The 24,386-nt window shown below is 41.0% G+C and overlaps 1 protein-coding gene across 4 annotated transcripts; it reads right to left on the reverse strand.

The window, feature by feature from the left end:
• Positions 1-3,453: 3,453 nt before the first annotated feature.
• Positions 3,454-16,156, reverse strand: LOC106604594 (T-cell leukemia homeobox protein 3). Of its 4 annotated transcripts, none has more exons than XM_014199383.3 (5): positions 15,043-16,155; positions 7,305-7,523; positions 6,651-6,885; positions 4,732-4,912; positions 3,454-4,334 (listed from the first exon to the last, which is right to left on the reverse strand). In XM_014199383.3, the coding sequence occupies exons 1-5, from the start codon at positions 15,512-15,514 to the stop codon at positions 4,266-4,268; spliced, it is 1,176 nt and encodes a 391-aa protein (XP_014054858.1). In that variant the 5' UTR covers positions 15,515-16,155; the 3' UTR covers positions 3,454-4,265. The 4 variants fall into 4 exon arrangements, with proteins under 4 accessions (XP_014054858.1, XP_014054857.1, XP_014054860.1 ...); XM_014199382.3 differs by having other exon boundaries at positions 6,651-6,888; positions 15,043-16,154; XM_014199385.3 differs by having other exon boundaries at positions 3,454-4,186; positions 6,651-6,888; positions 15,043-16,153.
• Positions 16,157-24,386: the final 8,230 nt, after the last annotated feature.

A 24,386-nucleotide genomic window follows, 5' to 3' on the forward strand; every position in this document is an offset into this window, starting at 1 on the left:
TGTCCATCAACGTGAACAAGACAAATTAGCTGATCGTGGACTATAGGAAAAGGAGGGCTGAGCGTTCCCCAATTCACATTGATGGGGCTGTAGTGGAGCAGGTCGAGAGCTTCAAGTTCCTTGGTGTCCCCATCAAAAACAAACTATCATGGTCCAAACACACCGAGGCAGTCGTGAAGAGGGCACGACAATGCCTATTCTCCCTCAGGAGATTTGGCATGGGTCCCCAGATCCTCCAAATGTTTTACAGCTGCACCATCGAGAGGATCCTGACTGGTTGCATCACCGCCTCATATGGCAGCAGCTCGGTTTCCAACCACAAGGTGCTACAGGGGGTAGCGCGTACGGCCCAGTACATCACTGGGGCCAAGCTTCCTGCCATCCAGGACCTCTAAACCAGGTGGTGTCAGAGGAAGGCCCTAAAGATTATCAAGAACTCCAGCCACCCAAGTCATAGACTGTTCTCTCTGCTACCACACGGCTAGCGGTACCGGAGCGCCAAGTCTAGGTCCAAGAGGTTTCTTAACAGCTTCAACCTCCAAGCCATAAGACTGCTGAACAGTTTACACTGCTGCTACTCGCTGTTTATTATCTATGCAGTCACTTTACCCCTACCTACAAGTACATATGACCTCAATTACCTCGACTAACCCGTACCCCTGCACATTGACTCGGTACCGGTAGCCCCCGTATATAGCCTCATTATTGTTATCTTATTGTGTAACTTTTTTTTTGCTTCGTTTATTTAGCAAATATTTTCTTACCCTGCATTGTTGGTTAAGAGCTAGTAAGTAAGCATTTCATGGTAAGGTCTACAACTGTTGTGTTCGGCGCATGTGACAAATACAATTTTATTTGATGTACTACATAACATTGCTACTTTTGTCCGTGCACAGTATTGGAGTAGTGTTTGACATAAGGAACTGTCCCTATTTCTCCAACTACATAAACCACTTGCTGTGCAAAAACAATAATACTATCTACAACATGTTAATTCAGTGTTGTGCAAAAAAATAATGTCTCTACTAGGTACAAGACCAACCTAACTTAAAGTGTTGCAGTGGGTCAAAAGAACAGGAGCAATTTTTGGGCGTCACATTATCTAATGTATCTTCATTCCTATAAAGGATTTGAAATGCTTGTGTCTTCTACATCAATTAAGTGTTTTTGTTGGTTTGTCAGCTGTCCTCTTTTAAAAGAGATTTAGTGTCGCAACCTTATGCAGGTTCAAGGTGAAAAGCATTTATGCTACGACTCAATAGAAACAGAGCACACATTAAAGGTGACTGACCCGTATCAAACATATAGCTTAACTCAAAGAGATGCCCGTATTATCATACATCCAGAAGGAATGGCGGTGTTTCATGCATGTGTGAAAGAGCCTGGGGTTTGAAGTCTTGTTTGTGTAGCAAAGTCTGCTCTGGCTTGTCTCAAGAGCCCTTTGTGCAGGTGATACATGGCCCATGCACTCAATCAACACTTTTCTTCCAGGCGCCCTCTGAATCATGAGAGTCACCACGATCAGGTAGCTCTGGACTGATGCCACAAAGACTACTGTCACTACGACAAGGCGACTCCGCCATTCCACAGGTCAGATTCCACTTGATGTGAAATATCATACAATACTAGCTTGTCTTTGTGTGTTAAAAACACTGAAAGTTAATGCTACTTATTTCTCCCAGCAGAATGTCTCTGGTTTGGTGACAACAACACGCTTACTGTACACACGCCCTTAGTAGCTACATATACCTTTAGGACGACCCCAACTTGTAATATTAAATCAATTTTGTTTAATAAAAATACATTTTTAATTCAGTGAGTGAGAACTAAATTGCGTGGCTATTCTTAATAATTTAGTTAAGGACAAGATAAAAAATATTTTGCCAATTCTATCTATTTAACAGGAAAACAACAAAGATCCCAATCTACTGTGAGATCTATGGACTGGGTTTATTTCATCAGCGGCAGCATTTTTGGCTTATCTTTGACGTATGTTGACTTCTTCCCACCAAAGCGAATCTTCAGTACAAAACATCCGTGCTTCATTCAGAAGTATTCATTCAGAAGTATTTTGAAGTCCTACACATGCTACTAAAGATGCCAGACCCCACTGAGGGTTGAGGCGGGGGGCATGCTACTAAAGATACCGGATCCCGCTGACGGATGAGGAAGAGGGCAAAAAAACTAAAACTTTTAGTTTGCTCACACTCTCAACAGATTGAGTGTTGGAATGAATTGGAAAATGTAGAGGTCTTCGATACTTCTCTTTGAGTGTGAACCACTTGTTTATGTATTTAACTAGTCACAGGTTTCATTTGCACAAAGGCAGCTGAAGAGGTTGGGTGAATGCTGGTATGGTATCCAAAGGAGGTATTTTATATAGGCTTTTTGACTGTAAATGGATCCAAAATCACAACTGACCATATAGTTTTTTTGCTTTCAATACACTTTAAGAAACTGGAAAAGAGGAATCTTTATTAATAGAAAAGGGTAGTCGCAGTTCTAACATATGATGTATAGTAGTATTTTGGTGCCCTGATTGAAAACAGAGTACCTGATAGGAATTCTGATGTACTTTGAACCTCTTGCTCTTGTTCTTGTGTGGTGACATTTTATTGGCTACGGGTAAGGCTCTTTGGTGGAAAGGGTAAAAAAACATACTCAGCTTTGGGAAAAAAAGTTTTTAAGCACCTGTAGCAAAACACAATGCACGATTTTGAAAACAGTAAGGATGAGGTATTTTTGTAAAATGGGCCAAGTCACATCTTTATGGCATCTGAGACAGCAGGATGAAAGAGGCCCACGGTCTGGGCAGAGGAAATGGGGGTTGAGTAGGCGTCACCTGGACAACTGCCTGCAATTGACAGGATCTCAACCAGGCGAGACACCCTCTAAACCGACAAAACACGCAGTCTCCGTGCAGAAAGGGTGGCAGACAGTTGTTTTGAACTATGGAGATCCTCCAACTTGGGTTGACTGATGCTGTTGATATCACCAGAAAATGGATGTGGTTGAATATGAGATTTTTCCAGGATTCTAACGTTGAGTTCCAGGGGGTGTTTTCTGGGCTTTTTTGTAAACAGTACAACAAGGGAACACTACACAATGGAATAGCACTACTACCCGGTGAAGGCAACCATCTGTGATCTACGTCAGGTAGAGAGAGTGAAGCCTCATTTACAACCAAGAAAACTGCAGTTATAAAATGCCCCACCCTAGAGATCTATCTAGATTAGCAGTGTGTTGTACTTCCAGATAGGACATTTTTGTTTTGACTTGACATGGATGATAATGGAAGTTGACAACTGTCCAATGTCTCTAGGCAGACATGGATATTTGTGGATCACAGACCCCCAAGGTCTAGGCTTTTAGAACAAACTGTTCAGAAGACATCCCACCTGGGCCTCGTTTCCCAGAGAATTCGCTGCGTTAAGTTAATTGTTGGATTCGGACTTTATGTGCATCATTAGCATCCAAGCAGTCTCAACAAAAAAAAACATTGTTGTAATAAAACGTATATATTGTAACTCTCACTTTACTGATAACAGCACTCTATGCAAAACGTTGAACCTTTTCTGGTGTTATGTGAAACATGGCCTGCTGGTTTGGCTGTGGAGATGAAATTGTCATAAGGATGGAATATTGGAATGAATGAGAAACACTGAAAGATTCCAATAAGTGTGGCATAGTCAACAACATCATTTTGATAGATTAGAGGACACTTACTTTAGGAGGTATGAAAACGTGTGAAACTGTGTGATTGCGTGAAATGATGCAGTTAACCTTTCTGGTGAAAGAACAACAACAAAAGAGAGGCTTCCAATGTTGATCATCTTTTCAAAAAGTCATGATATCATTTAATATAAAACACCTTAAAAGGTGTAAAACACCTTATGAGTAATCCTCGAAGAGATACCACTTGCAAACTGCAGCCAGGGAAAGGATCCACCTGGAAGGCTGGTGACTGCAACGGCAATTCCAAGTGCACACAGAAATATTTGAAACATGCATTACTACATTGTACAAAGTCAAAAGCAAAGGAATGGGATCCAGTTTTGTTGCCGTATGGCTGAGAGTCAGTGCTCCCTGTTGGCAACAGGACAGTCTTGATGGTAGGCATCTACCGATGTGTCTGTTAGTTGTCTGGTAGTGAGGATTTCGCTTCGTCCTTTGTTTAGACAGACAGCTGAAGGGAGAGTGAAAATCTAGTGTAAGGTAGGAAAATGACTTGACAGAATCAGGTCTGAAAAAAAAACTTAGTAGACTCATTGATCATTGTCCATTTCAGTGGAACTAAACGTATGTCTGTCCATGCCAAGAAGTCCACATATGATCTATAAAAGAGAATACGTGGTTTGTAAAGAAATACATAGACAAAACGTCATATCCTATAGGTTTCCTCCTTGTCCTTAATGGCAGTTGGTATGCACATTAAATAAGGATATAATGTCAATTTTAATCATCCAAAATATATTATTGTACAATCCCACAATGCAACAGTCTTTACATAAAATACATTTGAATGTTAAGGCCTCAGGCTCCTCATATGCATCCATCTAGATATGAGTGGTCACTCCCCAACAAATGGCCCACCCACATTTTCCCTTAGAAAAATCATCAATATTACTATTATATTCTTATTATGAATTACGCACAAACACAAACACACACACACACACACACACACACAAACTTTCAGACCACAGATGCCAGGGAGGTGACGGAGGTCACCTTGTTGTCCTCCGCCCAGGGCTGTAGGTTCTGTAAGGCGTACAAGGAGGAGTTGTGCAGGCAGAGGGGGTCCTGCTGCAGGGGCTGGCTCAGGGTCTTCTGAAAGGCCTCCTGTTGGAGCTGCAGCATCAGACGGTTGGCCTGCTGTCTCTCTGCCTCGCGCTCCTCGGCTGTCTGTCTCCTGGTTCCACAGTGGGGAAAAGGGCATTTTCAAAACAGTGCCTAAATATTCATACAGTATGTCACCATAAATACTACCTTCAAAAGCAAAAAGCCAGATACTTCCTGAAATACAATTATTCAGTCCACCAAAAAGTGATACTGTACCGTTAAAAATAACTACATTTAAAAAAAATGGATACCCTGATTAGTTTACTTAATTATTTTTTACCCTTATTTCCTTTGGATTACCATTATTTAATTCTCATGAAAAGAATGATGTATGTCATTCTCACATGGATATTATACTGTATGTATTTACATGTGATTGTTAGGCCTGCATGTGCAACAGGGTCAGAAAAACACCTCTAAAATACTGTTTCATACACACCATCCTCCTTTCATTAGCCACACGTTATTGCTAACTACATTATCCTAATCCGATTTTGTTGCTGTTCATTTGATCATATGCTTGTTACTAGCGTAGCCGTCCCACAAATACATCCTTCATGCACATCCTATCTACACACTATGGGGAAATATCATAATCACACCAAAACTAGCTCAGAAATCAGGAAAGTGAGTTAGCCAATTCCCTGGTTATTCATGATACGCCATCTAGTCGTTCTTTTTTTCATCTGTGTTTTGAATTTCAGAATTCAACAGAGATGTAACTGATCACTAAGATACAAACTGTACCATTACATTTAATTGTCCTTAAAACATATCTTGATGTTTTCTATAGAAAACATGGCCCTGTGTCGACACCTTACATACAAATACCTATTGAAATAGGATCTCAGGCTTTACTCTTACACCTGGTATTAAAATGTGTCGTGTGCCAGCTTTTCCCCTATCAGGTGAAGGTCCACCAGATCTGATCACAGGACACATTTTAATGCAACGTGTGCCAGAGTCTGTGAGTCAAGATGACTCAGATATACAAGAACTACTTCTACATTCATTCCCTTTAGGTCCTTGTTTGACATCAAGGTTAAATAAAGGCAAGGTATTATAATTTGATAGTCCACTCATTTATTTCATATGACCATAAACAACAGTTTGAGTGAATTAGGGGAAGAGTTTCCGCCATGGACAATGCACTCAACTATTCAGACTAGTGGGTCAGTATTGCTTTGGACAGCACCTTTCCAGAAAGCCTTTTAAGAACAGGGCTAATTGTGCTTGGTCAAGGGAATTGGCCTCTAAAAACAAGTAGGAGCTAAGCTAAGCAAAAAAAGGTGTTTCACTGTCACAACAAAAAAATGGGCCAGGCACATTATCAACCACAGGAATATAGTATATTCATATAACACATCACAAAAGCTTGCTCACCACAAGCAAAGCAATTCACATACCATATTTAAATGGATGCACAGTTGTTACTTTGTGTCACTTCCCGCATCAGTCTAATGTATCATAATTCTTCAGTCTAATGTATCATAATGCTTCAGTCTAATGTATCATAATGCTTCAGTCTAATGTATCATAATGCTTCAGTCTAATGTATCATAATGCTTCAGTCTAATGTATCATAATGCTTCGGTCTAATGTATCATAATGCTTAAATCATAATGCAGCAAGTACAATGGACAGCAGTTTTGATAAAGAATATCGCCTTTCTTGAAATAATGAATGTCATAAAAGGAACAATAAATAATGCTTTAACACTGAAAGTGTTGAAGAATGTCTAGAAGTTTGTTGCTGTAATGTGTTGCTGTAATGTGTTGCTGTAATGTGTTGCTGTAATGGGCCCCTACCGCCATTTTGTCCTCCTGTTCTGGAACCAGGTTTTGACCTGTGCGTCCGTCATCTTCAGGGCCTTGGCCAGGGTGGCGCGCTCCGCTGACGCCAGGTATTTCTGCCGGTGAAAGCGTTTCTCCAGCTCGCAGATCTGCACTCGGCTGAACGAGGTACGGGGCTTTTTTCTCTTGGGTGGTGTCCGGTTCTGATAGGGGTGGCCGATGCGCCGGGTCACGGAGAAGGGCGAAAGGGCTGCTGAGAGAGAGCGAGAGAGAGAGACTATGTTAATTTTTCAGAGACAAACCTTGGTCAAGCAAGACATATTATACTCTGACATATTATACCTTTGCCACAGATTTAGTATGCATGATCACCAGTCTATATTTTATGGGGGATTTTGTTGTCCTTCCCTAATTCAACTCAATATTCCAGCATGTATCTTTTTTTTACCAGGAATTAGCCAACATTTAATGTAATATGATTACAAGGTAAAAAAGGTCCTATATTCATGTTTTTCTCATATCTAACGCATATAGTACAAACGGTACATAGAGTTTTGTCCTATGGACCTAAGCATTTTGGTATTTTAACACCCCTGATGGAAACAAGGAGAAAACCAACCAGGCCAAGATGAAAGGCACATTTAAAAGAAGACCAGGGAAGTGACTCACCTGGACAAGTACCCTTTCGAAAGGGATAGTCTGCAAGTGGGCCAGTGTCTCGCAGGTGAGCGAGTTCAGGGTAATAGTGTTTGGCTAATGTCTCCATAGAGCTCCAGGTAGGGACCCTGCCGATGTCCCCCTTGGGGAGAGGGCAGAGGCCTGGCAGGGCCGGGGGGGCTCCTGGCCTCCCACTGGGGTCTCCTGCTTGTCTGTCCTCTGCCTGCTCCGCTAAAGAAAGGGAGACACAGTCAGGGACCCATGTGGAGCTGTGAGGGGCAGGTGCGGGTACTCAGGAAGTACCCTCTCATTGCTTTTATCTCAGTGGGGATTGTCATTTAGTACAATAAGTGCCTTCAGCTGATAGGTTAGGCCGAAAGTATCACATTTGGTTTGATGCCAGTTCCTTACAGTAGGCTTTCTAACCTATCCAGTTCTACATAGTAACTTAGGTGATATGTACAAGCTACATTTGTTTACTTTTTTACTAATTAAAATCTAATACAAAAGAAAAGTACCCATCTCAAGCATTTTATGGTAAATTATTTATACCATATTGTCTATTGTGTCAGGCATGAGTAAACAGAACATTCACAAATGTAATATAATATGTTTGGATATAGAGCCCTTGTTACGCTCGTCATTAGAAATGGACCAAGGCGTAGCGTGCGTAGAGTTCCACATGATTTAATAAATGAAACTCACCAAAACAAATATAGAAGCAAACGAAACGTAAAGTAATGGTGTGCTCACAGGCACTACACAAAAATAAGATCCCACAATCACAGGTGGGAAAAAGGGCTGCCTAAGTATGATCCCCAATCAGAGACAACAATAAACAGCTGCCTCTGATTGGGAACCATACAAAGAAATAGGCCAACAAAGAAATAGAAACATAGATATGCCCACCCAAGTCATACCCTGACCTAACAAAATAGAGAATAAAAAAGGCTCTCTAAGATCAGGGCGTGACAGTACACCCCCCCCCCCCCCACCCCAAAAGGTGCAGACTCCGGCTGCAAACTTGAACCTATAGGGGAGGGTCCGGGTGGGCATCTCCTCTCGGTGGAGGCTCCGGTGCGGGACGCAGACCCCGCTCTGCTTGAGGCTCCCCCCACTTCCGTGGAACCGGACCGTGAATCGTCGCCAGGGGCTCCGGACAGCAGATCGTCGCCGGAGGCTCCGAACTGCCGACCGTCGCCGGAGGCTCCGGACTGCTGACCGTCGCCGGAGGCTCTGGACTGCAGACCGTCGCTGAAGGCTCCGGGCGTTGGCTCATCACTGGAGGCTTCGGGCCATGGATCATCACTGGAGGCTTTGGGCCATGGATCACCACTGGAGGCTTCAGGCCATGGATCCCCACTGGAGGCATTGGGCCATGGATCATCACTGGAGGCGTCGGGCCATGGATCATCACTGGAGGCTTCGTGCCATGGATCACCACTGGAGGCTTCAGGCCATGGATCACCACTGAAGGCTTCGGGCCATGGATCACCACTGGAGGCTTCGGGCCATGGATCATCACTGGAATCTTCGGGCCATGGATCATCACTGGAGGCTTTGTGCGTGGAGCCGGCACAGGGCGTACCAGACTGGGGAGACGCACTGGAGGCTAGGTGTGTGGAGCAGGCACAGGGCATACCAGGCTGGAGAGACGCACTGGAGGCCGGGTGCATGGAGCAGGCACAGGATATACTGGGCCGTGGAGGCGCACTGGAGGTCTGGAGCGTAGAGCTGGCACAACCCATCCTGGCTGGATGCTCACTTTAGCCCGGCACGTGTGGGGCGCTGGCACAGGACGCACTGGGCTGTGAAGGCGCACTGGCGACACCGTGCGTAGAGCCGGTGCAGGATATCCTGGACCGAGGAGGCATACTGGAGACCAGGAGCGCTGAGCCGGCACAACCCGTCCTGGCTGGATGCTCACTTTCGCACGGCAAGTGCGAGGAGCTGGCACAGAACGCACCGGGCTGTGGATGCGCACCGGAGAAACATTGCGTATCTCCGCAAGGCATGGTATCTGAACCATGACCAACTCATCGTAATTACAGGGAGTTAGTTCTTGTTCCCAAGTTTGCTCCGCTCGCCACCCCGTGTGCCCCCCCAAAAAAATGTTTGAGGCTGCCTCTCGGGTTTCCGTCGTCTACTTGATTCCTGGTCTCGTCGCCGTTCCTCTCTCACTGCCTCCGCCTGCTTCCATGGCAGGGTCTTGTCCCCTGCCATTACCTCCTCCCAGGTCCAGGATGTCCTCCACTCCTGGGCACGCTGCTTGGTCACTTGGTGGTGGGATCTTCTGTTACGTCCATTGCTGGAATGAGACCAAGGTGCAGCGTGCGTAGAGTTCCACATGATTTAATAAATGAAACTCACCAAAACAAATACAGACACAAACGAAACGTAAAGTAATGGCGTGTTCACAGGCACTACACAAAAACAAGATCCCACAATCACAGGTGGGAAAAAGGGCTGCCTAAGTATGATCCCCAATCAGAGTCAACGATAAACAGCTGCCTCTGATTGGGAACCATACTAGGCCAACAAAGAAATAGAAACATAGATATGCCCACCAAAGTCACACCCTGACCTAACAAAATAGAGAATAAAAAAGGCTCTCTAAGGTCAGGGCGTGACAGCCCTTTCAAGTCCTATACTCATCTACATCCATAACATGTAAAACAGACGTTTCTGTCGAAGGGAATCGGGAGCAGGCTTTCTTGTTCCTCACAAGCTGTTTGCTGTTGTCTTACAGTATGTTTATTGGTCTAGTTCTGTCTGAGAGCTCACCAGCAGCCAAACTGCATATAAAACATCTCCATAGGTGCCCTGGGGGACCAATGCTACTGTGTTGAGAATGTAGTAACCTGGATTCAGTGTGAACAATCTAAATTCATTTTCCACTGAGGCACTTTGGAGATGAGATGAAACACAAATGAAACACAAGCCACATAATGCACTCAACAATCATTTCAAATCACTCTCAACCTCTCTGATTAGTTATAAACATAAATGGCAAACAATAAATGACTCACACATGATTAAAAAATATATATTTGAAAATGTAAATTGGGTACATTTGTAATATAATTGTAAACATTGACTGCAAGTATTGACTTTTGAAAAAGTATTTTTAATCTAGAGAGGGTCCAACCCTTCTTTGCCTGAGGATAGAAATGAATAGGTCACACATTTGGAGCAAGCATGTCTGCTCCAGGCTCAACATGCAGGTCTGGGTACAGATAATACCACATTAGACTTCTATTTCAGGCCATCTGTGGACCAGCTAATGGACCAGGCACATACAAGCACGTTCACATGCAACCCGAAGAGTAACACGCAAACAGACTGCCATCCAGTCAAACTTGCTAAAGGGCACCTTCAACCTAACTTGAATTCTGACATAAGATTTTCTGAATAAACAATTAAACCATTTGAAATGTAACAATATTCCTATGGATGATGATTGACTGATTCATGTCACAGTAGAACAAAAGACATCATGCCATAGGTTTTTATTCGAGTTTGTCTGTGATGTCCCTATTTATGACCAGCTTCCAAATGAAGAGCCGAGTGTGTGGTAATATCCCACTAGATACAGCAGTGTGCCAAGAGCCCAGAACACACCTGTCTGTCATCAAAACCTGCAGACCTTTATGGAACAAGGCAGTTAGTTAAATTTAGCCCTCAGCCTCTTTCCAGTAATAGTCATTATAATGTGATGTGATTGCGTTTAATAATCAGCCCGTATTGCAAAGGACATCAATAAGGTGTTGTCCGAATGTTTATGCATGCACACACAATTACCACAATAATGTTATTCATTGAAGATATACTGTAATTTCCCATAACTGGGCAAGACCAAATATGGAGAGAGTGGTAGACCAGATTTCCCTCAAAGTCTCAAGGTCACTGAGTTTCACAAACCAGAGAAATCGTGTTATGTATTTCATTTCATTCAATAGTTGTATTTTATTTTCACTTGAATGTTGAATAGAACATTTTTAAGAACACATTGCAGGAATTGTTCTAATGTATTTTGCTCTAAGGGATGACGACGGAAATGGTGAAGAATACTAAATCTGATGCCTGGGTAATATGATTTAGCATAAGCTATAAAAAAAAAATTATACCTTAGAGAATATGGGCCCATAATAAAACCACTTATACCTAATAACACATTTCTGTGACAGCGCCTCTCTTCCCCACTGCGGATATTACCTGTGTAGCAATCTAATAAATATATATAAAGGATTCTAACAGGGATATTGAAATATAACATGAGCATATTTCTATTTATTACACTATGAGGCAAAACAGAGCCACTTGCCCATGCAACACTGGCTGAGAAAAGAAGCAACTTCCCGAGAAAACTGTCCAGCTTTCAGCATCAATATCACCATTACTGCCGCCATCTTTAAATAAATGTATTTGCGGGGAAGATCATTATTTCTGACAAAGATAAAACACTGTTATATTAGTGCAATGAGATGTATAGCCATAGTCTTACCTCAATGGCCATTATGGGACCTTACACAGGTACAGCAAGCAGGTACAATGTAATCACTTCGTATTATACATTGCAATTGCAACTGTAGTATCTGTTAGTGGTTGTGTAATTACATGGCATTAATGTATTTTATGGTAGGCTATATAATGTTTTTACTATAAACACTAATCGGTGTCCTAATGCTAAAATCTCAAAATACATTGATTATTGCCGGTATGGACGCCATTCATTAAATTACAGTTACATTACTTTAAGATTATAGTGTGTATTTTAGAATATTTTACAAGTCTTCATGGCAATACATTTCGATTTGAAGTATCCTAGTTGCCCATTTCTCCAGAATTTAGAGCCATATGAACAACTTTGTTTATTGACTTGAGGGGACAAATCAGTTTATGCACTTCTCTGCTTCATTAAACCTGAAAACTGCCAAGAAGTCAATCAACATAGAAACATGTGGTATTCCCTTTCCGCGCCTTCCAATATGTTCAGATACAGTATGTCCGGTCTGTTGTGAATATCACATCTCCAATCGTAGGCCTGTTCGCTGTTTCACTTGCTTTGACACTTGCGGTGAAATTCAGCGTTGCAATCCAATATGAGGGGGAATTATTTCAACCATCCAAAGAAACGCTTTACGGTTTGAGATATGAATTTAGGTTAAGCCAACCGAACAGACAGGCGCTGACTGCTGAGCTAAGTCCATCCGGCAACTAAGAGTTACATTTTATAGCATATTTCTTACAATGTTTATTATTTTTAAATGTGGAAATACAATTTGCCCCTTATGCTACAATAAAAAAGTATTAACTCAAATGAAAATCGATGGGAGTGTATTTAAAAAAATAAATGTCTCAAACAATGTTGACAAATGGCTACACTGTAATATCCTATTTTCAGCACTTTCAATAAATCTCAAAAGACAGGCCTTTGTCTCAATGGTGATCACCAATGATAACAAAAAGTGATCACTTAAAAGGAACGTCTTGTTGGTGGATGGATGAAGATGAGGCTATAACCAACACCAAAGATAAACCAAATGAAACAAGTGGCCCGTTGTGACTATGAATACAATTGATAAGCATATTTACATAAGATATTTTACAGTTGACATATCGTTCTCTGGTTTAAATAATTAATTAAGAAAGCACATCATTGTTAATATTTAATGCGGGCCAATACATAATGGTTTTCATTTCCATCTTCATGGTGGTGACGTCATGCCAGAAAAACGAATATCTCGGCCGAGTGGGGGTAAGGTTATGGTCATTGTAGCCTAAAATATACAGGCCAGAAGCAGGCCATCGAACTGCCAGCCCGTCGAATTAAGTTTTCATTTGCACAGAAGTTATACGTTACTACTACCCCTTTCTGCCCTTTCTATAATACTAAAATGAAATGAAATGTGAAACAGTAGGCCTATCATGTAATAGGCCTATCATGGCCCATGCAACCCTTAGTGTTACGCCTTTCTCTATTGGCTAATCGAAAACACCAGAGCCTATGTGAAAAGGGATTATGACATAAGCATAACATATTTTGATCTGTCGTGCTTTTGCTAGGCCTACTTTTTGAGAAATTGCCACTTTTCCAATATCCTAAAATGCGAGAAAAACGTTGGTCAAATGATTCCGGACCTGCAGGCCTATACAGTAGGTCCTCTATTCACAATCACAGCCACCATACTTGGATTAATTCTTCTTTTTGTAAATGATATAGATCATTAATTACACCTGCCAATGTCATAGAGATATAGAAGCGTTTACAAGTTTACGTGAAGCATTTGCAATATTATCCAATTTACCTTGACAGCCCAATGGTGAAGATGCAAAGTCAATTCAATGGTTTATGGGCGAAATAAACTGTCCGGCCGTACGCTAAATGTTTAGATGTCATACTTCAAAGTTTGTAAAGAATTTGTCACAATTCTTTTTCCCTTTTTTATTTTCTTTCAATGGGTCAGTTAGGCTGGACGTAAGACTGGATAATTGTTCAACACTGTGTTGAATATAGTTATATTAAAATAAGACAGCGTTTATTCAATAGACCTAGGACACGAATTGCGTTGATGCTTTGCATTTATTGGCATGATATACAACGCGGAAAGGGAAATGTCAAATAAACCCGTGTATGCTAAACACAAAAAAAAGAACATGCTTGTCAGGTGTTGATAGTGACGGTGTTGCTATCTTCTCTCTATTTAGTTGGCTGTATACACAACTACAGGCCTATAAATAGCCCAGTAGAGTCCAGACAAAATGATCTAGGTAGCCCACCTGCAGGACTGCATCCTCAATGACTTGCCGTAGACTGAATCGCTACATTTAGATTCTATTATTGGACGATTCTATTATTGGACGAAGCCTGTTTGCCGCAATGACTAAGAATGAGCTACTATGCCTCAAAAAGTAAACGTAATAATGATAACACCGCTAGAAAACGGTTGGTTTTAATTGTTTTTATTATAGTAAAGTGTTATATTGTTATTAGACTGTTACAATAAGCAATAATAATAGCCTATAAACAAAAACAATACTCACAGACAACAGTTAACCTATTATGTTTTATTATAGCCTATTGACACTGATGTTGCTATTATTAAACCACATTTGGATGGTGTTGAATGGTGAATTTTATATTCAGAAATAAATCAGGTGTTCTGCATTTGGAAAAACAGTCATCTCTTCAAATCACGTCATCCATTTTGTATGGTGAGCTATTCATTTGATTAGGATGACGAGGGGATTTATCAACGTTATCCCCTCCATGCATATGGATTGAAAGCCGCAATCTTAACGGTTGACATTATACCCATATAATTATACAAATGTACATAACATATTTTATTAACAATACCTGCAAGTATTCACTTGCCTTTTAAATGAACTAATATGATATAGACAGGCCTTGATGTAAAATCGAATTCCTCATGCCATATGCCCAGTCGCACATATGATTTGATAAATGAGTCTGTCACAAAATTGGCTACCATGCCTTCTTAACTGACAAAGTCAAGATGCTAAAAACAAAATCCTGGGCATATGCCATAACTTTAAGGATGTGGGTTAAACTGTCAAACAACAATTAAAGGTGGCCGTTATATGAATTCCATTTAAGTTTGAACCTCCTTTCCACTGGAAAATATTTAATATGCCTATGAAGAAATCCATGAAGCAATAGTCCCATTTTGTGACAAAATTGTAGTCTACATAAACATAAATGTTCAGAAGTTTAGGTGAATCTTACCAGTGAGTCTGTCCTTCGCGAATCTTCTACTGCTCTCCATCCACGGGAAGGTGAAGTTGGCCGCATTTCCCATACTTGTCATTGAAGTCACTGAGGGGATGCAAGCCGCGAGGCAAGGCGGATGGCTAGGAGGTGGCGGATGCGGATTCGGTGGCATGGGTCTGTGAGCTGGTACCCTGATAACACCACCGGCGTTTCCTCCGTTTACGTTAACGTTCATGTTCATGCTCACATTCATGTTCATATTCACGTTATAGGAACCAGCGAGCCCAGCCGCCATGGAGCAGGCCGGGTTATAGACGCTGTTATAGCCATTGGTGTAAACGTTCGTGTAATCCGTGTCGCTGGTTCGGTTGGGCAGCATGCAGCTGCTGGACGGGTCAGTGCTGTTCAGTATCTGGTCTATTCCAAAGCTGATGGGCTCGTGCTGCTGGTGTGTCTGGTTAACCTCTTCAAGTCCAGTGTTCTCCATTGCTGTATTGATATTAGCGTCTCAAAACGACTCATATGTTGATAAAAAAAAAAGTATGCTATATATTTGTTTTCCGTGTTGTCGCAGTATCAGGCTCATAAATGATACCCACGTATGTGTTCGGGTTTTTTAGCCTAAAGATACTTCCTTGAGCAGTGTGCGACCCACACCGACCGAAGCGTTGCCATTATCTGTCCCGAAGACATAGACACGGAGTAGGCTAAAATGCAATGTTAATAATCCATCGGGATAGATTGGGAGTCTTAAAATGCATATCCATCACATTGTAGTATGTCCTTTAACATATTTGCTTGCACATATCACAGTAATCGATATAGATTAATAGCCTATTGGTCATGTAAAATAGTTAGCCAGACTACTTACAGCCAAATCCGTAATTTGAGGAATTCCCAAGTTCCTTTGAAGAGGATACTGGTGCTCTGTTCTGGCATTATTATTACGACATGTCCAAAAGCAGAGGGCATTGGCGACTCAACCTCTTCGTATCAAAAGATGTAGCAAAATGAAGTGTTAACTGTGCTAAACATGAGTATTAATTGGAAAAGATTGCTCTGTTACAGTGCGTCTTGAAGTGATTTCAACAGCTGAGACACCCCTTCTGCCTAAATCTTGCCATTCGGTCATCCATTGGCCCCCGCATTTCCAGTTAGACAATGTTTTGTAGCCTGCTCCCTTCTCTTAAAGAACCCGCAGCCAATTTCCAGTAGCAGTCCAAGTTGTACGGTGCTGTGTGACATATAGTGTACAGTCTAACAAATGTATAACTGTGTTTAATTAGGCTACATAGGCTATCACCAACTTTAATCCCACTATAAAAAGATGACATGAACAACTGCCTAATAGATATGGACTGTCATACATGATGGAACTATGTTTAATTGCTATGTACCTATGGATTTTACATCCCTGTTTATTGCCCTGATAGCAGTCAAATAGCCTAACTCAGAATTTCAACTAATTTACCATTAGGCCTATGGAAATCGTCTTATTACACACCATTAACACTGTACATGAAGAAGACAACCGTTAGTGAGGTGGGAAGTTGGAGTATAGGGCAGGCTGTTTAATCATGATTATGACAAGATTGTCTTCTTGCATCAGTGCCATGCAAGTAGAAAACTGGGAATCTTGCACTTGTCCACTTGTGCATGAACAACTCAGAAAGACATAAACATGTTTCCGCAATAGGCCTATTCAATGGAAGGTTTCATCAAATAAATGAAGATAGACTAGTGCATGGATATTAGGCCAGCATTATGCCAATAAGGTCCATACGAGAATCCGGGCTTGCCTTTGACAATGCAAAACACAGTGTTGATTGGCACAAATGATTTAACCTTTCTCTGCCTGAAGCAAGAGGACGGATTGCCCAGTCTAAATTTAATAAACATGAAAAATGACTCATAATAAAACTGCAACACCGGGAAAACGAATTTAATATATGATCGTTTTATTACGGACTTATTTCAGCTTCCGTGCGTATGAAGAGATTTCTCAACTGCTCAAACTGGCTAAAGGGAATCATAAAAATCAATTTTATGAATTTAAAGCTATATTCATAATGGACGTTGACACGTGAAGCGACAATAATGGGGGTAGTGTAAACCTAAGATGTGTTTGTTTTTAAACGTGATCGAATAAAATAAAAAGGGGTCGAATATTTTGGAGAGCCATCCTTGGAAGCGCGTAAAATTGAACTATATTGCTGTTAAACTGCCTAACTATTGATATCACCTTGGTGACGACAGGGTATGCAGCTGGACATTTGGGCGATGGATGCGTCATTATGGCAAAATGAATGTGTAAAACGTCCATGATGTATCACACAACATCTCCAATTTGTGACATAATGGTTATTGGAGAGGCTGTCTCTTTCCTTCTTCACAATGAAACCTCGAGATCAAAAGGAGGATGTATCTGCGCGCGCCCTAAGGTCCTAGCAAGGTGGCATTTTAGGCTGCGGCAGTTAAATCAACCCACATGCAGCATAGTGTGAATTAGCGGAATGAGCGTAATGCAGGTCTATGATAAACCTTGACAACGATTTTGATTGACTAAAATAGGCTAATTGTATGGGTATGGGACACGTCATTGCCTTATAGGCTAATTGATCATGCCAATAATTGATATTGTCTTGGCTCATATGTATTGTAACAGAACACTGTAGTCTGATTGACTTATCTCAATTATAGATTCATCTGTTACATCCTACCCTCCTGAACGCGTTTATTATCGAGGAGGGACTCATTGAGAAGAGTATGTGAAAAGCATTCATAACTGCATAATTTCTTTGCCCTGTTATTGACTTCAATTAAATGATCTTTCAAAAGAGCCAAACGGTGTTCATTGACGGTCCAGTTTCTTATCTATAGGCCAGCGAGTTACAGTTACCAATGAAGGCTGCGTTTACACAGGCAGCCTAATTCTGATAGTTTCCCACTCGTTTGTCTTTTGACCAATCAGATCAGCTCTTTTGCCAATAATTGGCGAAAATATCAGAATAGGGCAGCGTTTTCTAAACTCGGTCCTCGGGACCTGAACGGGTGCACGTTTTGGTTTTTGTCCTAGCACTACACAGCTGATTCAAATAATCAAAGCTTGATGATAAGGTGATTATTTGAATCAGCTCTGTAGTCCTAGGGGAAAAAAACAAAACGTGCACACCTTGGGGTCTCGGGGACCGAGTTTGGGAAACGCTGGAATAAGGCTACTTGTGTAAACACAGCCCTGTTAAATACAAAACAAATTCGAATGAGGCAACATAATATAGCCTTTAATTATGTCTAGTTTATTATATGTTCTAATTATTTTGAACCTAAGAAGCGCTCTCGTTATTGAACCTGACAACTTGAGCCTACCTAACTGGTGTTTCATTTCATTACGTTCATTACCAGCTCATATTGAAATGAAACTAATCAGGCAGGCAAAACATAGTTAAACCTATATTTTCTAACACAATCGAATAATCCACAAATAAGACCAAACAATGACAGTTTCTAAAAAAATCGAATAAAATCCAAAGCCAACATTTTAGTTCAAGATATATATAAACAATAAGCCTAAACCGTAAGTGAATTAAGGTACATTAATAACACGTGAAACTGTGGATGAAGCATTTGCCTTCAGAAAAAAAATCACTGATATTTCTGTTCAACTTTGACAAGGATTGCGTCCATATTAAGATTTAAACCAATTTAATCAACCTCTCCCTCAAATATGTGTCTCGCCCCCCCGCCCTCCTCCTTCGCAAGCTGCTCTCTGCGTGCAATCCCCTTCTCAAATGGCAATATGAAAGCCCTTAGCTGGTTGCCCAGAGGCGATGTCTATGGCGGCTTCCATGCAGCCGGTGATGAATCGTTATCTCCAGGCAGTGTTGCTCGTCTGGGTAATAAAGTACCAGCAAAGCACAGACAAAAGGAATTTGTCACAGTTGGTTCCCCGATATATTATAGTGACCCCCCAACCTCTGTCGTGTGCAACGTTTCTGAAGAAGGCTTCAAGAGATTTGCAAACAACTGCTATAGTTTGCACAAAAAGGAGCCATAGAGAAAGTCAGTCCTCTAAGAAAATGTCAAATTATGATGCAAATGCTGCAGTGAAGGGGCAATAAAACAATACTGTCAAACAAATCGTCAAATTGGAACAAAAACAGGCTTTGTGATCATTGTAAGGAAGTGACAGGAGTCAATGCAGGCGCTTTTCTTCCATTTTCCTTCGCCAAAACAAAGCTAAACAACACCATATTCTCTATTTTCTTGTGATTATCGAAAATAAAGGCTATAAGAATAGACGTAACAGCAAAGTGATAATAATAACTATATAACAACATAATTATTGAGTGATAGGCTAAATACATTATTATTATTAGGCTATTATTATTATTCTACAGTCTGTGCAGGCTGTTATTGCCCTATTATTATTAAGAACCTTAAGATAAACCTTTGAACAAATTATGAAGATGTTGTCTGCCTTATGATGATTATTACAAATGCAATCAGTCAAGGTATGAATAACCAATATCATAGAATATAGACTGCATATACGGCATCAGTGACTAGAGCACAGCACAGAATATATATACTGTCTCCGAGCAGACAAGTGCCTGTGTCCTTTCACTCAGGCAGGCTCGCGCTATTTGGTGCGTCTGTTCCAAAGCTCTCCACTCGAGGATGTCGTGCATTACGCTGATGAGCCTGCATGTCATCCCGAACCATTTGCATTCGCTAGGCTCTCTGCCTGTTTTGCTTTCTGCTGTAATTAGGTTGAATTCAGACCAGATAGAATTACATTATTCTGCATTTCGAGCTACAGTCCTTGACTCCCAGCTCCCCGGGGATAACCTGGCGCCTCCTGCCCAGATCAGACAACTGTAACCGGACTTAGTCGACGGACCACTCTGGGAAAAAAAGAAAAACGCTGAGATGCAGGCTCTTCAGGAGTATTGAGAGACCGTAGGCTAACAGAAGCAGCATGGCTCAAGAATCTTGAATAACGTAAATTGACAAGGCCCTGGAAAGGTGACTTTTGCTTCACTAATTAGAAGAGGATAATTATGGCCTATTGTTACTGTCTCCACAGCAATATTGGGATGTCGGATTTTTTTGGGCAAATTATATTCACTCATCAAATTGCATGAAGACTGCTGTATGATCTGTAGTGGTTATATTGTTTTAACATTTCATGCTTTGATTAAAAAAGTATTCAATTATTATTATTATTAATATATAAATGTATGTATTCATATTATTACTAGGCATATTATTATTATTAAGCTATCATTGATATTAATAATAGCCTATTATTATTGCTACTGATGTTTTCTAATACAGCTACCAACATTGTTTTGCACTGTTCTCCTCATCAGAACATTTCATCATTGTAAAGTGAATTATTTCCCACTTTGGCATCTTCCGTGGAATGTGTTTCTTTCATTAAAAGTAAATAAAGATCTTATAAATTGAATTGCAGATGCTGGTCATTAAGTGTTTTGTTCTGAAAACTGGAAACATTTATTAAATTCGGCAAAATGCATGAAATGACAAATTTCAGACACAGTGCATTTCAACACTGTGTCTAAAGTATTGACCTCTAGTATCGATTTGATATCAGTTTCACTCCCAACCCCAACTTTTTCGTTTCAAAGTGAATTCTAGAGACTGGGCGACTTTTGTTTCTTTAAATAGGCAAGTCAGTTAAGAACAAATTATTATTTACAATGACGGCCTACCCCGGGCCAATTGTGCACCATCCTATTGGACTCATAATCAGGGGCGGCTGTGATGCAGTCTGAATTCGAACCAGGGACTGCAGTGACGCCATTTGCGCTGAGATGCAGCGCCTTAGACCGCTGTGCCACTCGGGAGTTCACGATATTTAGATTAATATAATTTACCCATGATATAATCAATACATTTTAACTTACTTGGTGTTTGTCAAATAGATTATTGACAAAGAAGTTGGAGCTGTGTGATTGACTCATAAGTGTGCAGATACATGATACATATTCTCCACACTACTTACTTACTGTCTGAGTGGTGGTAAGCAATTCACCCAATTTAGACTTGATCAAATGATTATTTTCTATATAAAAAAGGTTATGACTTCAACTAAAATAATATTACCCCAATGAAGAATGCGATGATTTCAATGTAAAATCTTAAAGGTCCAATGTAGCCGTTTTTATATCAATATCAAATAATTTGGGTCACAATTAAGTACCTTACTGTAATTGCTTTTCAATAAAAATAATAATAATTACAACAACAAAAAATAGCTTCTTAACAAAGAGCCATTTCTCAAGCAAGAATATTGCTAGGACTGTGTAGGAGTGGTCTGAGTGGGAGGGGAAAACTGAAAACTAGCTGTTATTGGCAGAGAGGTTTGGAACTCTCTTTCTTATTGGTCTATTAACAAATTTACCACATGGTTATGTCACCAGGCAGACCATAACTACATCCCACCAAAACAGGCTGAAATTCCAGGCAGTCTTTTCAAACAGCTCTTACACTAAAACGGCATTATCATCATTTTCACAATTTCACAGTATTATTCCAATCTCATGGTGTGGAAATATACTGTATATAAAACACAGGAAATCACGTTTTTGACTGAACTGGGCCTTTAATGAACAAAAAGATGTTTGCAAATTTCTGGTCAGATATACAGAAACAAAGAAAACGGCAGAAAAGTATTAGCAATGAATGATCAGCTTTACTGTAGTCAAATAGGCATTGTAATAATGATGCAATACAGATCAGAAATGAATTGCAGATCGTTTTGGGGGTTTATTCTATAACAAACACTACAACAAGGACTTGGTGAGAATGTATGTTGTGGCTCAATAACCTAAATAACAGTGGGCTGTTACCCATATTTTTGCAAGAGAAAAAAAACACATTTTGTGTAGCAGAAACATAATTCCACACAGACTACAGGTATCATTTGCCAGAAAATTGAGTGTTTTAGTTTTTAGAGCACGTTGACATATCCCTTTTTCATTAATTGTATCCCAAACTTGTTGTGTTTGTTGAGCTGTGGCTGCTATGCTGCCTGATGGGTTCAGGGCAGTCCATGGTTCTACACATGCATTGCATTGAAGTGTAATTGGGCGTATCATTGGCTTTGTGTTGTTTACAAACTGAGCCTGCACGAGCAGTAATTTAATTCCCTCCGCCGCAATGAGGAGCCACCGGCCGGCCGGCCGGCTGTCAGCTCGCCACCCCAGGCTCTGTTGAAGCAGTGTGGCCTGGAGGCATGCTGGAGAGAGGGACCTTGTGTTAGCAACTGGTAGCTATAATACTCAATACCCCAAACCCTATGAAAACCCATTCAATGAGGGACCATGTCTGGAGAACATAGCGGACCGACGTTTAGGCCTATACAGATCTGATGAAGGGCGGCAGGTAACCTAGTGGTTAAGAGCGTTGGGCCAGTAACCGAAAGGTGGAAATCCCCGAGATGCTAAATTACATAAATGTAATTAACATGCAAGACATAATAGAATTTCAACCAAGTAGAATAGCTCTTTAAGATGAGGGGTGGCTGAATGCAACAATGACCATTCAAGCTGAGTAAAATCAAAACGGTTTGAGTCACCAACGTGTGGTTTGGAAAATTCAATGGACGATTTGGTTAGAACCTTTAGAACCTTAAATGTACAGTGTGTTTCTCCATTCAGAGAGAGAAGGACAGTGGGCCGGATGGAGCAGAGTGATATACATCATAGCCACAGAGGCCTGAGGAAACATCATTATTACAAAACCTGCATGGCTCCTCTCTCTTTCGATCTCTCTCTTTATAAAGAAGTCCTTATTTAAAAAGAAAATTATTTATTTCAACCAGGCCGAAACAACAGAATGGAAAGACGGGGATGTCGTTTAGAGTCACGGGGCAGGCATATGCTCAGCATCGAGTTGAAATAAATGTGTTATATTACCCAGACTTAAGCCGAGTCAAACAATTGATTGATTGCTTATGTTTTCCTTATCCTGTCTATGATGATGAGCATGGAGAGTGATTGATGACTGCTCAGTCTTCCCCATCAGTTAATAGCTGGAGTTGTTAACCAAAAGAGTACTGGTAATTAGTTGTGTACTTCTAATGATAAGTAATCATGTTGTTCATGAGGTGTTTTGTATTTTGGCACCCAGTGATCTCAAATACTCATTAGTATTACAAAATAATTATAAAAATAACATGTAGCCTTCCAAGCACAACATTTTTCCTAAAATGTGTCACTGAAAGGTGGAATGCCAGGTAGACCAAATTAAGCCAAAACATTGAGGTACTGTGCTATATAACATGGCGTAGCCAAATCAAACCGTGTAGGCTTGCCTACCCTCCCTCTCCTCTTAAAGTTCAGTTGGATCATACAAGAGGGTGCAGCCATTTTTTCATAAAGAACATTCTGAGGCTGGATCGATGATAACAGGATGTTTGGCTGGAAAAAGGAGGGGAAAATAAAAGGCAAAAAGCAGCAGGGTCCTGTGAGTCAGTGTGAGTGTGACCATTGCTGCCGTGGGGATATTGCCCTGACTACATTTATCATTAATAATATCAATTTCACAGGTGCCTGACGCAGGTGCACCAACAGACAGATGAAAACGCACTCTGCCTCCATTTCTCTCTCAGTCTCTTTCTCCCTCCCAACCTCAATGCCCTCTCTGTCACATCAGGGCCGTTTCCGCCGCCGTCGTTCATAAAAAGCGAAAGGACCTCTGTTGCACAACAATATTTATTTGCTCAATAGAGCTTTTAATAAAAGCTCAAGGCGGGAGAGGAAATCTGAAATAAGTAGGATTTTGCTGTCAAGAAACAGAATGCATTACCCGTACACTTTATACGGTGGATGCTGGCTCGTTGATCTCTGTTATAGGTGCCTAGTTGTTTTAACATGAGAGCTCAGCCAAGCCGAGGCCCTTAGCGCCAACCAGTCCGGCTGATTACGTTTTCCATCTCGACAAGAAGAGCTGAGGATCCTTCCGATGTTATTAATCATAATGAAGCCAATGCAATAACCACCATGCATCATGCCTCTGACAGTCCGATAGTTTGCCATTTGCAAGCACCAGTATTATTTTTGTATTTTAATGGCTTTAGTTTAAACCAAATTAACGTACTCTGTATTCTCACTGCTCCATGCCGACAATAATTTATGGATGAGTTGACCCTTTTAGCGACATCCACCTTTACGTTTTTTCAGGACGATTTTTTTGGAGGTGTCCCTTTAAAGCAATAATTGAAAAAATAACAAAGCGTTGCCAATGTGTTTTGGTAAAAAGCTGAGGGATGGGCCTGCAGAAATGTAACCACTCTCAATTTCATAGACAGAGCTATGGATGCAAAGACTGAC

Source organism: Salmo salar, chromosome 05, assembly GCF_965601325.2.
Source record: "Salmo salar chromosome 05, fSalSal1, whole genome shotgun sequence".
In the NCBI taxonomy this organism is placed as follows: domain Eukaryota; kingdom Metazoa; phylum Chordata; class Actinopteri; order Salmoniformes; family Salmonidae; genus Salmo; species Salmo salar.